We start from the raw sequence: 20,327 nt of genomic DNA, 5'->3' as shown, positions 1-20,327 counted from the left end.
GTGCTTTACAAAAACCTATTAGAATAGAATGTTAAGAGGTGGGGCTGCCTAATACCAAGAGATAAGTCTTGTGAAGTCCCTCACCAGTTAGACTTTGCAAAATCTTACCTAACATAGAGCGTGCAGTGTGTGGCATGCATGCTTTATTTCACATAGAGCTAATGCAGTTGGCAGAGTCCTGTCTTCATGAAGTCTTGCACTATGTGGCAGTTCCTGTCTGCATTATTCTAAATTAGTTTATTTTCAGGCGTTCAGTTTCAGGCCATTGTAAAAGGTGTGCAACTAGTGAAGTGTTGATAGTTTAGTCTAATGACACAGAAGATATTGTTTAGGTTCCCTGGAGAAAATTGGGTTGATACCTCTAACTGGCATGATGAACTATTGTGGTGCAACCCCTCTTGATGCTAGAAAATGTCCCGCCTTCGAACCGGGCCATTAGTACGATGATCACCTTTATACATGGCTGGCTTTTTCTCCCACCATACTTTGCATGCTGGAAATTAACATTTGTTTCCACTAGAAGATTTGTTCCTGACTGAAATGTGCCTTTCACCAAAAAGCCATGACTACAGTGAAGAGTTGATTTAATCGGGCATGTCAATGGTTTCTGCCCAGGACATCAAAGATGTCTTAAAGTAACAGTGTCTCCCTTTCATCGTTCTACTATTTTATCCTGTCAGGAAGCTCCTAGTTTGTGTTCTTGCCTGTTTTAGTTTCTGTATTGTAAATCAAAATGAAAACTGTTGTATTGGGCCGCACTCTTGATTCAGTATTGCACAAGTTAGAATGGTGCATCATTTCTGCCTTTCGTTATAGGTTACAGATTATTTGGATCACATTAAGCATCCCATGGATTTCTCTACCATGAAAACTCGTTTGGAATGCCAGTGTTATAGGAACTTCAATGAGTTTGAAGAGGATTTCAACCTGATTGTCGATAACTGTATGAAATACAATGCCAAGGAAACATCCTTCTATAGAGCAGCAGTACGGTTACGAGATCAAGGAGGCATTGTCCTAAGGCAGGCGAGACGGGATGCAGCAGAAATTGGCTATGATGGTGAAACAGGACTGCACTTACCAGAGCAACCAAAGATTGAGCCTCCAAAACCTCTCACTTGGGATCAAGGTAAGCTAGATTTACATGAAGCTGCTTGGTGCAGGATATTCCAAAAATGTACTTTGAGTTATCGTATGCATCTGATGTGACGATCCAGGTATAATGCATGCCTCATCAGGCTTCAACTTTGATCAACATGTAGATAGTAAGATTAAAATGACATTGGTTTATAAACCGGTAACATGCTTTACAATTATGGTGGCTGCAGCGACAACTTAAAGAGCTCATTAGAAGCAGATATGTATGTTTTCAGTGATCGCTTGTTCAATAGTAAAGCATATGTATAGAATGAGTTGTCCAACCACCTCGTCATTTCATTTGGGGGAAGCAAGCCACTGGGCAGGCTGCTCCTCTATGTGCTGCCCAGTGGGGGGGACGAAGTGGGATTCTCCCAGATACCCATCCCCCAGAGATATGGAAAAGCCCCAGTGGGTGTCACACAACACACTATAGGCCAGCAAAGCACTGTCAAAAACTAAAGCCTGGAGAAGCCTGTATGTGTGGGTAAAGAATCAGGCTTCTGATAATCCATGGAGTTCCCAAGCCCCAAAGAAAGTAACAAAGAAGCTTACTATCAGGCCAGGACATGTTACCTTGTAGAAAGGGTCCACTAAAGCATCTAAAGCAGGTACAGTCACAGTGGAATGGAGAGGTTGTCAAGCAATGAAGAACCGTTCTCTCCATTTGGGCGAAATCTAAAATGGTGCCATATGCCACAGGCATATACAAAACCCGATCGGCTTATTATAAAGGCCCTATGAGCCCAAGGCAATACACCAATATGGAAAGCCCACTGTAGTCATGGGTCCGCTAGTTAGTGCATAATAAAAACCACATACTCCAAAAAGTAGCACAAACTGGGCAAGACGCATCGCTGTTTATTACAGCTGGGTGAGCAATAATCCAAGAGAACATTGAATTAGCTCTGATCGAGACATCTGAATGGACTATGAACAGCAGTTTTATAATAATTACAGTAGTCGGAAGACCGGAGAAACACTTGCAAGTTGGAGGATTCATTTTTTCTGTGTTCCCAGTGATTTGATTGGTTTTCAATCTCTTCCACATCCTAGATAGTTAAATTTATTAGTGAAAGCATCATTAGAACAAACGGTTCAATTGTTTCCCCTCGCCTACACATGTGATGCCACATTTTATTCAAAACTCAACTCAGAACTTCTTATTAATGAAGCAACATTTGTACTCACGGCCAGAGCTTTAATACACTGGCATTGGTCAGCACCATTGAGAACAGGACACAAGACACCCATTAGCTGGTGGGAAAGGGGACATTCACACGATACCTGTTCGATAATGAACTTTGCCAACTCTGTGGAAGATACTTTGAGGGCTGGTTCCCTCGTCAGAGCTTAGGAACCTCCCATCTGATTGGTTCTCCCAGGAATGCCACTGCGTCCAGTGTTCCTTACCACTGCCGCCTGCCGGTGAACATCGGCGGTCATGTGACCAGCACACTGGTACAGAGCCACCCTCCCTTTTACTGTGTAGGGCAGCTTGTTTGGCTGACCGCCCTGCAGTTACAACACCAAGTTCTGTCTGTCTTAATTCCCATGTAACGAGTGAATTGAGCCCCCTCCCCCCCCCCCCCCCTTTGCTCATCCCCGTCGTTCAGGTCACATGCTTAAATTGAAAAGTTCCCAGATCCAGACTTCTCTGAGGGATTTCCCACTACACATATTTGTGATTGTGCTATTTTTGTCCCTCCCCTCCTTTAGCTAATCATAGAGCAATGTGTTGGACCAAGTTTACATCCAGTGTATTGTTACCCCCTACCATTCCCGGTGAAGTCCTTTTATACAGTGTGTCTGTGGTTTAGAGTACCTGTGTTATGCCCATGTAGCCACCCCCCCACTGTGCATCATCTTTACTCCCACAGTTGGTAGGTGTGTCCCCCTACCTGGTGCTGAATTAGCACCTTTAACACATTCCCCCTTTCAATAGATCTTTCGATCGATACTTTTGACCCTCTCATCTCCTTTTCCTTTTATTTATGCACCCACACCTTTGTTACCCTGGTCATGTCCCCCTCTTCCTCGTATCCGTCCAAGTATTCCTCAAAAATCAATTTTTGTCACATCGGCTAAACGCTCGCCCCATAATGCATGGTAATTCTCGAAGTCTGGTGGTGCTGCTGAAAATAGGATATCTTCTCCAGCATGGGGTCTGGCATGGATTCACATGCTCATGAATATTCCCCGCCATCAGGCTGGGAATCCTCATTAAAAGAAAAAAGTTTGACTTTCACTTTAAAACTGTATTTCTCCTCTAAACTAATCACTGTCCTCTGGGCGATACTGCCGTCAACCAATGAGAGTCCTCTCCCTAAGCCCCGCCTCTGACAGCCATCTTCAGATTTTTACCGCACATATCGGTGTTGGGGAGTCTTCGAGTTTGCTCTCCGAGCTATTATGTTTTTTCTAGGTTTTCAATAAGAAAAGTAAAATGTTTGTTCCAAATAGCCCGTGGGTTGTTTTCCTCATCTACTGACAACGGAGACCCAGACCCTCAAGGGCGAAGTTTCTAGAAGGCCATCTTGGGCCTACATCGCGCCCTCCGACCATGTCTGAGGAGAAGGAGGGAAGGTCCTTCTTCAGGCCCTGCACCAAAAGCGGGCTATGGAATGTGTTTTTGGAAGACCAGCACCTACAATGCCTCTACTGCCTACAGCCGGACCATAAGGATGGCGTACGAGATATGGCAAGGTTTTTCTATGAAGAGGGAACACAGGCACAGTATGCTGGCGGCATTTCTTAACTCGACCAAGGCCTCTGACTTATGCTCCGAGTAGGGTCATGCCTCGTCCAAGACCGGCCAGTCCGAGGAGCGGTCTTCTAAGTCCTTTTGAGGGCGCCCCATCTGTGGGGGTCCAAGATGGTTTGCCCGGTGAAGCCCTGCTGCAGGTCCGAATCGCTAAATTCATCTCGACAGAGAAGCCCTTCAAGGACAAATTCTCCCTTTTGAGTTGGTGGGACCAATCAACTCGACACTAAGCCACCTGGATACCATTCTCAGAGCTGGTTGTATTTTCCTCAGAGTGCTGCAGGAAACTGAATAACCGGGGAGAGGGACACCAGCTTGTGTGCTTGACTACAGCTACCAGAATTGAAGATTTGCCAGTTGCCAGCTTTATGACAAGTGCAGTGCAGGAGTCCCCTGACATCCTCCCTCTTGTCCCCACGACTGAGGCCCAGGAACAGCGAGATCTGCAGGGACTGCCAGGAACAGAGGTCACCAGCTGCATCTTTTTCTTCATTTGTAAAGGTACTGTAAAACCAGACTGAGTACTTTCCTCTTGTGGTGAAAGTGCTTGAAACTTTCCCAACTCACAACCATAATAAGCTTGTGACTCAACATACAATTCTTTTTGCTACAAACTATTCCTAAGAACTTTTGCGGAGACTTTTCTGTTTATCTACCAGAACTGCTTTATCCTATCCAAGGCTTTAGCCCATTGACTTTGGCCTAGCCTATTGAATTGAATCGACTCTTCTAGTGAACTCAAAATATCTGCGCTGCTTAAGAAATAACTGTATTCTTCCTATGTTCTGATAACCTATGCTTTTTTTGAATACCTCAGAAACTTAGTGTACAGTACTGAAGTATATTTGTGTTTTGATTATATTGCCTCCTTCTTATGAATGTTTTAAAACCGACAGTTAAATTAAAAAGTATTTAACAAAGAAACCTTGAGTGTAAGAGTTTATTTGAACACCTGTGATTGTAGACCTCTGTGTAACAACATTACAGCTGCCATTCCCTCTTGATATAAGCCTGGCTGCTCAGCTCCGCTACCAAAAACTGTGTAGTACAGACTTATACCAAAGGTTGGTTTTGCTTACACCTGTAGTCATAGTTGTGTGTAGTGGTCCCAAAGGGTACTGCATACAAACTTTGCCTAACAGTAACCCACTGTTGGGGAGAATTCTCAGAAATGTGTTAATTCCCTTCTACCTTAGAGACCCCCAGCTCTTTTGCTGGACTTCAGGACATTTAATTTCTAACCTGGAAAGAGTGAGCCCTTTTTTCACTCATGTATTTTTTATTGTGATTTAGACTGTTTCTTTTGGTTGTGGAGTCTGACAAACTCCATGGGCATCATCTTTTACATTGTGACACACAGTAGCTTCAGCGCAGTGCCACAAGGGCGTCTCTTAGATTTCCCAAAGGTTTAGATACCTTCTCTTGGGGAAACTGTTTCCAAGAGCAGTGAAGTGAAATTGACTTTACTTACATTTTGTAACTTTCTAGACCCAGCACACACTATCTTACCATGGGGTGTTAGAGGGGTTACTTAGTATCCCCTTTGTCTAGTTTCTCATGCAACATTTTTGTTACCCTTTCTACAATTAATGGCTGGTGGCAGTGGTTTACTTTTTGCTAACATTGTGTGTTTTTACCATGCGCTGTGCTCGCAGCCACAGTAAAGCACCCATGGGTACCCATTTCATCAAAATGGCCCTGTTCTTATTGAGATTTACTCTCCGCGCCAAACAGGGTTTGGTCCCTTTGTTTGTTTTGTCTTTGACGGGATTCACGAGTGAAGCCCGCCTCTGGCTCCAGTATGTCTGGCAGGGGCAGGAAGTGAGGGCAGTGCCCGAAACTCCCTGTGCTTAATCCCCATAGTTCCAGGAATGCACCCAAAGGTGATTGGCCGGCTGACTGTCCGGGAAGGACAGTTACCGTGCTGTGGGATTGACAGCTAGGCTGGAATGAATGGGAGAAACCTGCATAAAATGCAAGGCTTTTTGGCTTTGAAGGCAGAGTCCCCCACTGGACGAAGGAATCCGAAGAAGAACTTGGAAGAGACGTCTGCTGCAACTCCTGGACCGTTGGTTTGTCCGGTGAATCCCTGCTGCTGTGCTGAAGCTCTGAATTCACCTCGATTAGAGAAGCCCTGAAAGGACGACTTCTCCCCTTGAGTTGGCGGGACCAATCAACTCCAAAGTAAGCCTGTCTGGACATCCTCCCAGAGCTGGCTGTACTTCCACTGCAGCTGCTGCTGGAACCAAAGTGCCAGGGAGAGGAACACCAGATTGTGTGCGTTGCTTTTAAGTCGGACTTGAGCACCAGGAAAATCTTCCGGACTTCCCTGAAGCAGGACTGACCAAGCCTGAGCCACCTCAACAGTGATGGTCCCCGGAAATATAAGGAAAGTCCAGAGTGGTGTCCGAGAACCGCAGTGTTGCTATTTCCTGTCGGACACTAGGAGCTGGAACACAGAAGGGCCGCTGAATCGAAGTGTTCCCAGTGCTGCCACTGTCCTTCGAATGCAGAGCAGGAGTCCCCAGGCGTCCTTCCTCTTGTCCCCACAACTGAGGCTCAGGAACAGGATCTTCAGAGCTGTACAAGAACAGAAGCCAGCTGAACCATTTCTTCTAACCTGAGGTACTGTACAGTCTAAGAGAACGTACCTCTTGTTGTGTAGCCTTTCTTGCTCTCAGTTGAGACCTGTCTTGGTTACCTTGCAGAGTTGCTATACCTTTGCCCCTTACAAGCCTTCCAGCTTGTGGCCCTTCAACTGTTCTATTTTCTGCAAACTTTTCTAAAAACATATTGCAAGACTTTTAACCTACCTGCAAAGAAGATATTCAGCTCCCCTAGACATTGTGCAATTAACATTGGCTGTCCTGGCTCCCTGGCAGACTCTTCTTTACCTCCGACTTTGTGATTTGGACTTTCCCCCAGGAAAGGGTTAATTTTACTATGCATTGGAAGGTTCCAAAAGTACTTACCAGTTTGTATTGTTTAATTCCCATATCCATCTTTTACACCAAACTCAGTATTGCTCTAAATGTGCTAGCTATTTAAGTCACCTGAGGGTGTAGGAAGTGTCTGTGTGCCATCCCCAATGAGTGTCATCTGATTTAGAGACAGTGTGTTCTGGAATGTACTATAAGTGTTACATATACTGCTCCCTTCTGAAGAAGGCTTATATAACTGACTGTGGAATAAATTAATAATTGTATTATCAAGAAACCTTGAGTGCAAGAGTTTATTTGAATAACTGGTACTGTTAACTCAGTGTTGCAACATTACGGCTTACATTGACCCCTCTTGAGATAAACCTGGCTGCTCAGCCACACTACCAACCTGTGTAGTTCAGACCTATACCAAAGGTTGGGTCCCTGTTGCCAGGAGGGAGGTCAGGGTTATTGTAGTGCACCCAAAGGGTACTGGATACAATCTTGCCTAACACCAGAGGAAAAGAACACATGCTTTTTGTGTTGGCGCCGGGAGGTGAAGAGGAAGGCATTTTGCGGTCCCGCTCCTGGACGATGTTTGGAATGAAGGGCTGGCTCTGCTGAAGAACGCCTAGACAGCCCCAGCGAAGAGAGACCGCTAGAGAAAAAATATAGGGTGCCGGACTCTGCACCCAAGTGCTTGCGGTCTCAACCGTCGCCGGACTCTATGGTCTCGTCGGCCACCAGGAAAAAAAGTCAAGCTCAGCCTCTTCTTCTTCTTCCACACCTACGGACAATGAGGGGAAGAAATTGGATTCTATGGGTAGAAAGGTTATCTACGCAGCGACGATGGTCAAGGCTGCCAAAGCCCTCGTGGCCAGATACGACCAGGAGCTGTGGTTTAAGTTGACTCCGCTACTGGACTTCCTCCGTGATGACAAGCAGGTAGAGGCTTTGGAGATCCTTCAAGAAGGCGAGATGGCATCGGACCACACCATCACAGTGGCCCTGGACATCGCGGACACAGGTTTCCACCAGATGGGAAACAGAGTCTGTCTTCGCCGTCTTGGCTGGCTCAAGGCCACCAACTTTAGACCGGAGGTGCAGACAAGGCTTTTGGACATGTTCTTTGACGGGGACAACCTGTTCAGAAAGGCTGTGGCTGAATCCCTCCAGGCCATCAAGACTAACATGGAGACGGCACATGCCCTGGGCACTCTACAGCAAAGACGACCATCCTTTCGCTCTTCAGGAGGGAAGTCTATCCGATCTTTGAAGGGTTTCGGCGGGGGCTCTTCCTCATACCGCATGCCCTCGCGGTCCTCGACCCAGGAAGCCAACAGGGTCGCTCCAAGGCCTTCGGGGGTGGACACAGTCGTCGTCGGGGACTGCAAGGCGGCCCATCGATCTCCAAGCAAGATTGAACCAACTAGGGCGTCGGCTCCCCACCCATGCACTCCGGTGGGAGGCCGGCTGGCAAACTTTGTCGGAGTGTGGGAGACCATCCCCACCGACAGATGGGTGCTGGATGCTCTCGCCCACGGACACACCTTGGAGTTTAATCGGAAGTGTCCGTGAATACCACCCGTGGCCCGACAAGAAAAGAACATCCCTCAGCTGCTGCTGGAGGTTTTGGCCATGTTACGAAAAGGGGCAATTAAGCCGTTTCCACGGCGACTCCAAGGCTCCGGAGTATACTCCAGGTACTTTCTCGTAGGAAAGGAGACCAGGGGCTGGAGTCCCATTCTCGACCTACGACAACTGAACAAGTACATAAAGTCCCAGAAGTTCAGGATGGTCACGCTGCAGCACATTCTCGGGCAAATGGAGGAGGGGGACTTTCTGTCGTCGTTGGATCTGGAGGACGCCTACTTCCAGGACCCCATACACAAAGGACATCGCAAGTTTCTGTGCTTTGTCGTTCAAGGGAAGCATTATCAGTTCAAGGCACTTCCTTCCTGACTGAAGTCAGTGCCCAGAGTATTCACCAAGTGCTTGGTGCCGGTGGCGGCCCATCTACGACTGCAAGCGATCCACGCTTACCCCTACCTGGATGACTGGCTCATCCGGGCAAGGTCAAAGGACATTGCCGTCGACCACACCACACGGCACGGACCATCCGCCTGCTGATGGAACCTGGGTTCTCTATGAATTATGCTAAATCCTGCTTAAATCCATTGCAAGATGCACTGTTGCTGCGATCCAGGCTCATCACGGTGTCATGCCTGTCGTCCCCGTCGGAGGAAAGGATATCGGCCATCTTGTGCAAAGTGCAACAGCTGTTGGTACTGGAGATCGCCACTGTGAGGACCATCAAGTCTCTACTTGGCATGATGTTGTTGTGCATATACCTGAATCGGCTCTGCAGGTTGAGGATATGCCAGCTGCAGGAGTTCCTCAATGCCCTTTGGGTCCAGTTGTCCAGAAGCTACCAGGACAGCATCACACTGAACGAGGAGTTCCGCCGAGCGATAAGATTGTGGGGCGTGTGCTCCAATATCGCCGAGGCATGGATTTCCAGAGCCCACCGTAGCAGGAGACAGTCACGACGGATGATTCCCTGATTCCCTGAGGGGATGGGGAGCCCACACCAGACGTCTTCACGCTAGAGGCCTGTGGCTGCCGGAGGAGAAGGTGCTGTACATCAACGTTCTGGTGCTACGGGCTGTGTTTTGGGGCCTCAAGACTGCTGTCCCTCAAGGGCAAAGTGGTGAGGGTCTTCACGGACAATACATCTGGGAGCAGGGAGCTCCAGATCCCCCAGCGCTCTCCAGGGAGGCGCAGGACTTGTGGCACTGGACCGTCGCCCAGGGGATGTTCCTCATTCCGTTTCACCTGGCAGGAGTAAAGAACACAGTTGCCGACTCTCAGCACGAGTGGGTGCTTCGGCAGGATCAAGTGGACAACCTTTTCCTCAAATGGGGCTGTCCCCAGATCGATCTGTCTGCGACGGCGACAAACACCAAGTGCTGGAGGTTCGCCAGCAGGTTCACATTCTCATTCCCCTGGGAAGGCCTGTATGCGTTTCCTCCATTGCCGTTGCTTCTTCGATTCATCAATCAACTCACGCCGCACCGTTGCTGGATGATCCTCATCGCACCAGCGTGACTGAGGCAGATCTGGTGCCTGGACCTTCTCAGCATCCCCTCCAGTCAAGCTGCCAATGGTCGCGATCTTCTCGCCAGGGAAGGAGGCACAATTCTGCACCACGACCCGGGTCTCTGAACCTGAAGGCCTGCCTCCTGCAGTATTTGGGGGCTACAATTTTCCAGCGGACTGCAAGGAGGTACTCGCCAAGGCCAGGGCGTCATCTACTTTAAAATGCTTTGGTCACAGCCCCTCAAAAACCTTCGTATTTGCTGTCATTGGCTAAATCGAGGCTAGCTCATGCCTCCATCAAGGTTCATCTGGCGGCTATCTCTCACTTTACCAGATCTCTGGGATGGTTTTCACTGTGGTCGCACCGTCTAGTTAAGGAATTCATCAAGGGACTGTTGTGCTTGTTCCCGCCTGTGAATGCTCCGGCCCTGGCGTGGGAACTCAATGTGGTGCTGAATAGCCTCATGGGAGCTCTGTTCGAACCTATGCATTCAGCTCCGGTAAGTTTCTGTCGTGGAAGACCGCTTTCCTTGTAGCCATCACCTCTGCACGACGAGTGGGTAAGATCCAGGCCCAATCCTGTAAGCCACCTTACTTGACTTTCCATGAGATGAGGATGGTGCTGCGGACGCACCCCTCCTTCATGCCCAAGGGGCCGTTGGACTTTCATCTTAACGAGCCCTTGGTGTTATCAGCGGGTTCTTTTTTATGCCTTCGTCGGCGGCTGAAAGGACCTTGCCCCTGCTGGATATGGCTAGAGCGCTGAAGTTTTATGTGGCCCGCTCAAAGAGTTTCTGGGAAACTTCTCAGCTTTTTGTCAACTTTGGTCCTGTGAACCATGGAAAGGCTCTGTCCAAGGCTTCCATTTCCAGGTGGCTCTGTGGCTGTATCACTCAATGTCACCGGTTGACAAACCGACCTATGTCTGGCCGTCCGAGAGCCCATTCTACCAGAGTGATCGCTGCTACTACGGCGTTCCTGTCCGGTGCGCCACTGCTAGACATTTGCTGGGCTGCTACGTGGTGGTCGACGCACACCTTCACAAAATTCTACTGCGTCGACGGGGATTCCAGGGAGGAGTCCAGGGTCGGCCAAGTAGTGCTGCGCAACCTGTTCACTGGAAGGTGAACCTGGTGAGGAGGTAAGAGATTGCTTCTGTTGAGCCTTACCACCTCCTGTGGTTGTGCATGTGTGTACTGCTATGTATTCTTTATTCATGAGCATGTGAATCCATGCCAGACCCCATGCTGGAGAAGGAACAAGTTACTTACCTGTAATTGTTGTTCTCCAGTGTGGGTCTGGCATAGATTCACATGCGAACCCTCCCACCTGCCCCTCTGAGGTTCTTCTCTTGGTCCTCCTGCCACTTTACGTGCTACCAAATATGAAGGTGGCTGCCAGAGCAGGGCCTTAGGTAGAGGGCAGTCATTGGCTGGGGGCAGTATGACCCAGCGCTTAGTGATTGGTTTATAGGAGAAAGACAGTTTAGAAACTAAACTGAAACCGTTTTTTCTTTTACCGAGGATTCGCTGCATGACTGGGAATATTCATGAGCATGTGAATCCATGCCACACCCATGCTGGAGGACAGTTACAGGTAAGTAACTTGTTCCTTCTCTCTACCATCGGAGATGCAGATGAGGATGCCCCCGGCACCAGTACCTGCAGCACCTCAGTTGCCCGATCAATCACTGACGAAAAAGAGGAAGCATCATTTGGTGCCCCCATATCAACCTCCTCCACCACGTTGGGTCCCAACTCCCCCAGCAGAACCTGATACGGGGACGGATACGGCCAGGACTTTGGATGAAGACTTTGTCACAGCGGACAATGCATCGCCACATTTGGATGCTACTCATAGGGTTTCCCCTCCGGATGAGTTGGATCGTTCCACTCCATGATCGCCAGGGCATCCGAGTTCTTCCAGCTGGCACCCGAGTAAACCAAGAAGGAGGGCTTCTTGTAACAAAGGCGAGAGGCCAAAAGGAAGACTATCATGGTGGTACCCTTTCTGGACGACATTTGGGAAGAGGGCCTGGCCCTCATGAAGAACCCTTGCACGCCTCCAGCCATACGGGACAGGCGGGAGAAGAAGTATAGGGTGTTGGACTCCGCACACAAGTGCCTGATGTCGCAGCTGTCGAAGAACTGTGGTTTTGGCTGCTGCGAGAAAATGTTCGGCTAACCCGTCTTCGTCAGTCCTTGCGGACAGCGAGGGGCCATGGGGAATAAAGTGATTTGCCTGGCGGCATCCACAATCAAGGCGGCCAACACCCTGGCGATCCTAGCTATGTACGACAGAGAATTGTGGTACAAGCTAGGACTGATTCTTGAATTCCTCCCCGATAAGAAGATGGAAGCCCTCGCCCTCTTTCAGGAAGGAGAAAGTGGCATCAGACCATGCCTTCGCGGTGGCAGTGGACGTCACCGACACAGGGTTCTGTCAGATGGGGAACGGTGTCTGTCTTTGTCGACAGGGATGGATGAAGGCCACTAACTTACATTAGGAGGTCGAGGCGAAGCTCCTGGACATGCCCTCCAATAGGGAGAATATGCTTGGGAAGGCTGTCAACTAGACCCTACAGGCCATCAAGACCGATACGGCACCCTCCAGCAGCACTGCTAGTCTTTACACTACTCCAGGGGAAAATCGAGCATGTCATCAAAAGTTTTCTCCAGGTTTTACAGACAGCCTTCCTGATCCTCACAGAAGCCACTCCCAGGCCTACGGTAACGGAGGACAGCATAGTCGCCTGCAGGGCAGGACGCCAGCGCCCAAGCAAGCCTGTACCGGCCAAGATGCAGGCCCCCACTCGTGCACCTCAGTGGGAGGCCAGCTGACGAGGTTCGTCAGCTAGTGGGAAAAGATCAATACAGACAGATGGGTGCTGGATGTTCTCACCCAGGGGCACACCTTGGAGTTCCAACACAGGTGTCCTCGTATTCCGCTTGTTCCCTGTAAGGAGCAGCACATCCCCCAGCTTTTGGAAGAGGTACGAGCCATTCTTCGTAAAGGGGCGATAGTGCTAGTTCCTCAATGGCTCTGGGGCGTCAGTCTATTGCAGATGCTTACTAGTCAGAAAGAAGACTGGGGCTGGAGACCCATTCTGGACCTACGACATCAAAGTCCCAAAAATGCAGGATGGTCACGTTGCAGCACATGCTCGGCCAACTGGAGAAAGGGGATTTCTTGACGTCGTTGGAACTGGAGGACGCTGATTTCCACGTTCCCATTCACAAGAAACATCGGAAATGTCTACGCTTCGTGGTGCAGAGACAGCACTGCCAGTTCAAGGCCCTGCCATTCGGCTTGAAGTCGGCCAAGAGTGTTCACAAAATACCTGGCACCAGTGGTGGGTCATCTACATCTACAGGACATACACGTATACCCGTACCTGGATGTCTGGCTGTCCTTGAGATATGACGACTGCTCACGGGAGCTGGCTGATGAGAACACGAAGGCGATCGTACGACTATTAACTGATCTGTGATTCTCCGTCAACTATCCCAAGTTCTGCTTCATGCCATCGCAGAACTCGCTGTTCTTCGGCACCAGACTTAAAAAGGTGTCTTGCCTGGCATCGCCCTTAGAGGAGAGGCTATAGCTGGTCAAGGAAAGGTGCAACGACTATCTTCTATGAAGTCGGCCACGCTGCGGGCCATCAAGTAGTTACTGCGCATGATGTCGTCCTGCATCTTCCTTGTCCGTCTGCAGGTTGCAGATGTGACCCCTACAGGAATTCCTGGATGCCCATTTGATACAGGTGTCTGGATGTTTCACGGACAAGATCCCTCTCAACGAGGAGTTCCGACAGGCGATAGAGTGGGGGGGGGGGGGCGCTCCCACATCTCCCAAGGCACAGGATTTCAAAACCCCACATACCAGGAGATGGTCACCACTGATGCCTTCCTGAAAGCTTGGGGAGCGACAACTGACTTCTACACACCAGAAGGATCTGCATATCAACATCCTGGAGCTACTGGCAGTGTTCTGGGCCCTCAAGTCGCTCTACCGTCTCTGGAGGGAAAAGTGGTGAGGATCTTCACGGACAACACCACCACCATGGTCTACACCAGGAAGCAGGGAAGCACTCGATCCCCGGCTCTCCGACGAGGTGCAGGATTTATGGCACTGGGCCGTTGGACAGCAGATGTTCCTCGTCCCTCTTCACCTGGCAAGAGTCAAGAACACCATTGCATACTCCCTCAGCAGGGAACTGCGCTCCTGCCACGAGTGGGAGCTTCGTCAGGATCAGGTAGACCCCCTGTTCGTTGAATGGGGCAGACCCCATATCGAGCGGTTTGCGACATCGGTGAACTCCAAATGCCAGAAGTTTGCCAGCAGGTTCCACCAGCCGAGAAGCTTGGGGGACGCGTTCTCCTTCCCTTGGGAACTGCGGTTTCTGTATGGGTTCCCTCCATTCCCTCTCCTGCTATGAGTCATCAACGCCCTCAGACAGTGCCAATGCAATATGATATTCATTGCTCTGGTGTGGCTGAGGTAGATTTGGTGTCCGGACTTTCTCAGCCTGTCAGCGGTGCCTCAAGTCAAGTTGCCGGTGGTTCCGGATCTTCTCACTAGAGAGGGAGGCGCAGTCCTTCATCACGATCCAGGATCGCTGAACCTGAAGTCTTGGCTCCTGCAGCTTAGAGTTTGGCGGTTATGAGTTGCCAGCGGACTGCAGGGAAGGTCCTTGCCAAGGGCGAGCATCGCCGACTTTGAAGTGCTATGGCCATAAGTGGAAACGTTTTGCTACCTGCTGCCAGCCACAGAAGATTACCCCTCTAAGGGTCACAGCTCCTCTGATTTTGCCGTACTTGCTGTCCTTGGCAAAAGCTGGGCAGGCTCACTCATCCATCAAGGTACATCTGGTGGCTATCTCCTGCTACACCAGATCCCCAGAGAGATCCTCTCTGTGTTCGCACAGACTTGTCAGAGTTTCTCAAAGGTCTTTTCCGATCCTTCCCGCCAGTGAAAGCTCCTTCCCCGGCGTGGGCACTCAACGCGGTTCTGACGAGGCTCATGGAGGAAGAGGGGGGTGCCCTTCGAGCCTATGCATCAGGCCCCACTCGAGATTCTCTCGTGGAATATGGCTTTCCATGTGGCCATCACCTCTGCCAGATATCTAGTTAAGATCCAGGCCCTATCGTGCAAGCAACCGTACTTGACTTTCCACGAATCAAGGGTGGTACTGCATACCCCGCCTCTTTCTTTTTTGTTAAATTAAACTTTATTCATAAAGTGCTTGACATTACAACAAAAGCAAAAGGTAGCATCATTAATGAAAACGACAACCTTACATTTTCAGTTTCACACATTGGGTCTGCAGCAATTGTGTTGATGACAAATAATTGCAAAAGGGAGGCCGTAGATCTATTGGTTTGCACTTTGTGGGTTGTAGTGAGTACCATCTCTCCTCCAGATCAGATGCCCATGTAACAGATTGCAGCCAATGTGTCACATATGGGCAGGCGGCGCGCAACCACAACAATAATACACAGCGAACTGCCAGTAGCATAGAGTCTTGCCCGTCTATGAAAGCCACAGTGCAGTTGCTCAAACCTGTGAAACTGACAGTTTAATGGGGTGGGCTCAATAATGCAATCTGATATTGTCTACATAGTATCACATACCCCTTCCCAGAACTCCCCCAGTTTTGGACAATTCCAAAGCACGTGGAGATATCCCTCTACATCAGAATGACATCTAGGGCACAGAGCACACCGTGTGTGTGAAAAGATGTGTAGTCTGGCTGGGGTGTAGTGGAATCTGTATAATACTTTAATGGAATCTGGAGTTAAGGGACAGGCACCTGGCCTCCCAGATCTCATCAGTAATGTCTGTATCAAGATCCCTTTCCAAGGGCTCACAAAGCTTCGCTAAGGGTTTGTTGTAGCGGCTTTGTACCAGGTCATGCAATCTGGCCACTCCACCCCGGGTAGAGGTTCTTCTCGTAATGGTGTCTAACAAGGGTTCATTGGGTGACAATCCAGGGAATTTTGTCCAGGCTTTTTTAGCAGTGCAGCGAAGCCCAGCATATTGTAGCCAACGTGAGGGCTGTCCCTGCGAGGCCCTGGTTGTTCATGAAATGTGAGAAAGGACCCCATGTTGAACACATCCCCTACATTAATGTATCCATCTAACGCCCACTGTCGCACAGCTATAATGCTGATTTTAGGACATGAGGGGAAGAAATTCCATAATGGTTAGCCCCCATGGAATGGGCGAGGGTTTGAATATTTTCCATATCTTGCTCCAGGCCAATGTTCGCAGCAATAGGATCGTTGGCTTCTAGGTCTTTCCACACTGGTGGCAGTATCAGTGAACGAACATTGCGACTACCGGCCGCGTGCCGTTCAATTTTGACACGTGCATAGTGAGTGTCTTCATCAAACCAGTAGGCTGCATAGTGTGCCTGTGCAGCCACAAAGTATTTTTCAAAGTCGGGGGACGTGAGGCCTTTGTGTGCATAAGGTCTGGTCAGTGTCCCATTTTAGCCTAACTGCCACATCAAGTTGTTAGTCGCTACTTTCAGTGTGTCAAAGAACGCAGTGCATGGCCACAGTGGTATATTTAGAAAGTAATACAGTAGTTTTGGGAGAAAAATCATTTTAATGAGCGCCACGTGACCCTCTGTTGTAAATGGAAGTTTCACCCAAATGCGAAGCTTAGCTACAAGCTGGGACAGATATACACCATAGTTGCGGGCGTAGAGTGAAGCAGAGTGTCGCGTCACAACAACCCCCAGTTATTTCATTTCATGGGGGTCCAGGTGAATCCCATATGATCCGGTGGTGCGATAGTCGCATCAGTGAGGGCGAACAGTTCAGATTTGGCACAGTTGACCCCGTGGATAGGACTTGTTTTATGATTGGGGCTAGATGTCACGCTGGGATGCATATGAATAAGTGTGTGTAGTCGGCGTACAATTAGATGATTTCTGACTTGCCCGCGAGTATGATCCCTCTCTGAGCGGGCAGCCCTGTTGGGTCACACTGCAAATGTCTATGGCAACTGAGAGTAATCCGTTTACATTAACTTTGGTGGTGGGGGATGTATACAGTAATCGCACCCATGATATGAACCCAGGCCCAAAGTTACATTTGCCTAGTACTGCCCACATAAAATGCCAGGACACTGAGTCGAAGGCCTTCTGAACATCTAGAGCTTCCGCAACTGCCTGCGTGTCTGGGTCAACCTGAGCCAGGACATTGAAAAGCACCTCGGGTTCAGTGCCGTGGAGCGCCCGGGAACAAAACCGGACTGATCTGGTTGAATTGTTTCTTATAAGGGGCCAGTCAGAGCTAGCACCTTAGCAAATATTTTAACATCCAAGTTTGAGGGAAGAGGGATGGTAGGAGCCACACTATTCAGCAGGCTTATCAGATTTAAGCAAGACTGTGATCACGGCTTTGCGTAGTGTGGGGGTAGGAGGATGTTCCTGAAACACTAGATTCTTCCCATAGGGCGGCCAAATGAGGGACAAGGTTGGATTTAATATTCTTATTGAACTCCATTGTGAGGCCATCAGGGCCTGGAGCCTTTCCAGATGGGAGGGCCTCGATGGCACAGGATATCTCCTCTGGGGATATGGGGCGATCTGGGCATTCCCTGGCTTTGTCAGATAAAACTGATAGCGGTAGGTTGTCTAAATATGCATCTGTTGGGAAGGGCTACCACATCTGAGTTGGCATATAGCACAGCATAGAAGGAGCGGAACGCCTGGTTCACCTTCAGCACGGTGTGGACCAGCGTCCCTGACATGTCTTGCACAAATGGGATATGGTGGTTGCCCCTCGCCTGTTCCACCATTCTGGCCAGTAGTCTGCCAGGGCGTTCGACCCTCACCATACTTGCTCACCAATCCCGGGTTGTCAATGAATTTCAGTTCTCTATCTGCATGCGTGCGAAATCTAACGAGTTCAGTCTAAATGTCCCCTAGAATGGTGGCGCTGGGCTCGGATGCATTTTGCTGTTCCAGCTGGCGTAGATTGGTTTCGCTGGTGCGAATGTCCTGCTGTATAGACTTAAGTAGCCCTGACTCAGTAGCTAGGGCCATGCCACGTACATAATCCTTCCCACAGAGTTGTATGCTTGTCTACGGAGCCCGTATTGATTTCAAAGTATTCGTCAACATGCCTCCCGATTGCAGTTCCTGCATATCTGCATATCCTTTTCACTCCCAAAGTATTACCCAGTGTCGGTGCCAGTCAAACCGGTGAGTGGTCTGAGAAGGTTCTGGGTAATATATCGGCATTGCTGAGGTAACTTAGTAGAGTGCTGGATAGCCTCCACATGTCTATCCGGAAGTGGGAGTAGGTAGTGTACAGTGGAGTAATATGAATATTTTCGTGATGTCTGGTTAAGTGCGCTCCAGGCATTGATCACCCCCAAGTCAGCCAGGCCATTCTGCAACACGTGGGCAGCTTTGGTCAATTGCCTGGATTTACATCCTGACTTATCTAAGTCTATGTCCATTATTGTATTGAAGCCCCCACCCCATAATACCAGAACTAGGGGGTATAACGCTAGTAAGTCCATTATTTCTGAGTAAAATTCGGGGTCATCAATGTTGGGCCCATATACATTCAGTAAGATTATTTCATGACTCATTAGTACCCCTCGTAGCAAAGCATATCGTCCCATGGGGTCTAAGTGTGATTCGTTTTTATTTTTTAGGGACATATTTTATGGATTCGTGGATAAGGGTCATGACTGCCCTGCTTTGGGTTGAATATGAAGTATAGCATTGTTGCATGCCGCAGCTCCTGGCAAATTTCTCACTTCCTGCAGCCAATGCATGCATCTCCTGAAAGAACAGGATGTGCACTTTGTGACATTCTTTGTATAACTGGAGTCGCCTCATTTTTGTCGGATTGCCCAGCCCTTGCACATTCCAACTCATAAATTGCAGCGGCTCAACTCCCATCGGGCCCACCTATGAAACAGTTCCTGAGTCTCCATGAAACAAGTATTGGGCATTGCAGTGAAGTCACTATCCAATAACGCTGTATCCTATCAATAACAAATGTGAAGCACATTTTGTATGATCGCCCCACAACTTCCACCCCTCTCCCAATCGGAGAAATGAACATCCCACACCCAACATCCCAACAACGCTTGCAACTTTGCATGAGGGGCCGTGCGTTGACTACAGCTCGGCATCAACACAACCTTGGCATTTACATCTTAAAAACAGATTATGGGTGCATACTTCCAGAGTGTTCAGAGAGAGAATAACAGTACCTCGACGGAAGTGCAGTGATAGTGCACATATACATCTTAGCCACTGTCAGTGGCCCATCAGTGATCAATCAACAAGGGTTTCTGCGAGGTGGGACTCTTTTGCCTAGTATCACCCAGGGAAGTGATCATCTAAGAACTTCATGGCCTCCTCTGGTATAGTGAAGAAGTACACCTTGTTACCATGCTCAATTCACAATTCTGCAAGGTACAACATGACATATTTTACATTGAAATCAGAGTCTCTTCTTCGTGGCCGTGAAGGTTTTGGCGATCTTGTTGCATCGTAATCGAGAAGTCTGGGTACAAGTGGATTCTGTTGGGAGCCTAGTAGTAGTTCACACTTGGCTCTCGCAGCTCGGGACAGCATGTCTCTGTCTTGATAATTGCGTACATGGGTGATGATCGGGCGGGGAGGAGCCCCTTACTTAGGTTTGGGGGCAAGCGTACGATGAGCCCGCTCTATTGCAAATGTGGTGATAGCTTTGGAACGTCTAGCAAGGTCATTAGGGTGCGTTCCACAAATTCTTCCATAGGTTCTGCAATATTATCTTCCGGCACTACACAGGTTGTTGCGTCTCCATCTAGATTCAAGGTATTCATTCTTCTTGCAGATGGATAGCACTTGTTTCGAGAGCGAGGTGACATCTGCTCTAAGGGCCATGACTTTGTCTTCGGTCGTTCCCACTGTAGTTTCCACTTCTGTGATGCGGGCGTCGGTTTTCTCCATTTGGGATTTTATTGAGCTAATTGTACCACTCTTATCATCTAATTTAGTACGGATGGCGGCAAACCCCTTGTCCATCTACTCCATCATGTGGTGGAGCTCATTGGGTTCACCCGGTTCCGACCTGCCGCCCACTGTACCGTCTGAGCTGTCTGCTTCATCTACAGTCTTAGGTGCTGCTTTAACAAACATGTTTACTGAGCTTTGTTTTTATCCGGCTCCCTTAGCCATTATGATCCTGCAGCTCAGCTGAAGAAGTGTGGTGCAGGGAAGAGAGGAGGGTAGTAGAGCAACGACTGCATCTCCCAGCCTAGCACTCAGCGAGCCCTGCAGGGATATAGCAAAATGTGAGCGCAGTGAGTCAATACAAGGAATAAGGGTGAATGTCCAGCACTGGTTAGGGCGTGCAATGCTGTGGGTCCCAAGCGCAGCTAGT

General features: G+C 49.2%; 1 protein-coding gene across 3 annotated transcripts in view; it reads left to right on the top strand.

The window, feature by feature from the left end:
* The window catches only part of BRD1 (bromodomain containing 1), a 1,051,203-nt gene that overhangs the window by 414,882 nt on the left and 615,994 nt on the right, over positions 1-20,327 (top strand). For all 3 annotated transcript variants that reach the window (XM_069629247.1, XM_069629245.1, XM_069629246.1), the window contains exon 6: positions 817-1,129. In XM_069629247.1, coding sequence (XP_069485348.1) covers positions 817-1,129 — 313 coding nt within the window. The remainder of the gene's footprint in view (positions 1-816; positions 1,130-20,327) is intronic.

This window comes from Ambystoma mexicanum, chromosome 12 (genome assembly GCF_040938575.1).
Source record: "Ambystoma mexicanum isolate Mex_15411 chromosome 12, UKY_AmexF1_1, whole genome shotgun sequence".
Classification (NCBI taxonomy): domain Eukaryota; kingdom Metazoa; phylum Chordata; class Amphibia; order Caudata; family Ambystomatidae; genus Ambystoma; species Ambystoma mexicanum.
This window is presented reverse-complemented; position numbering and strand designations above follow the sequence as displayed.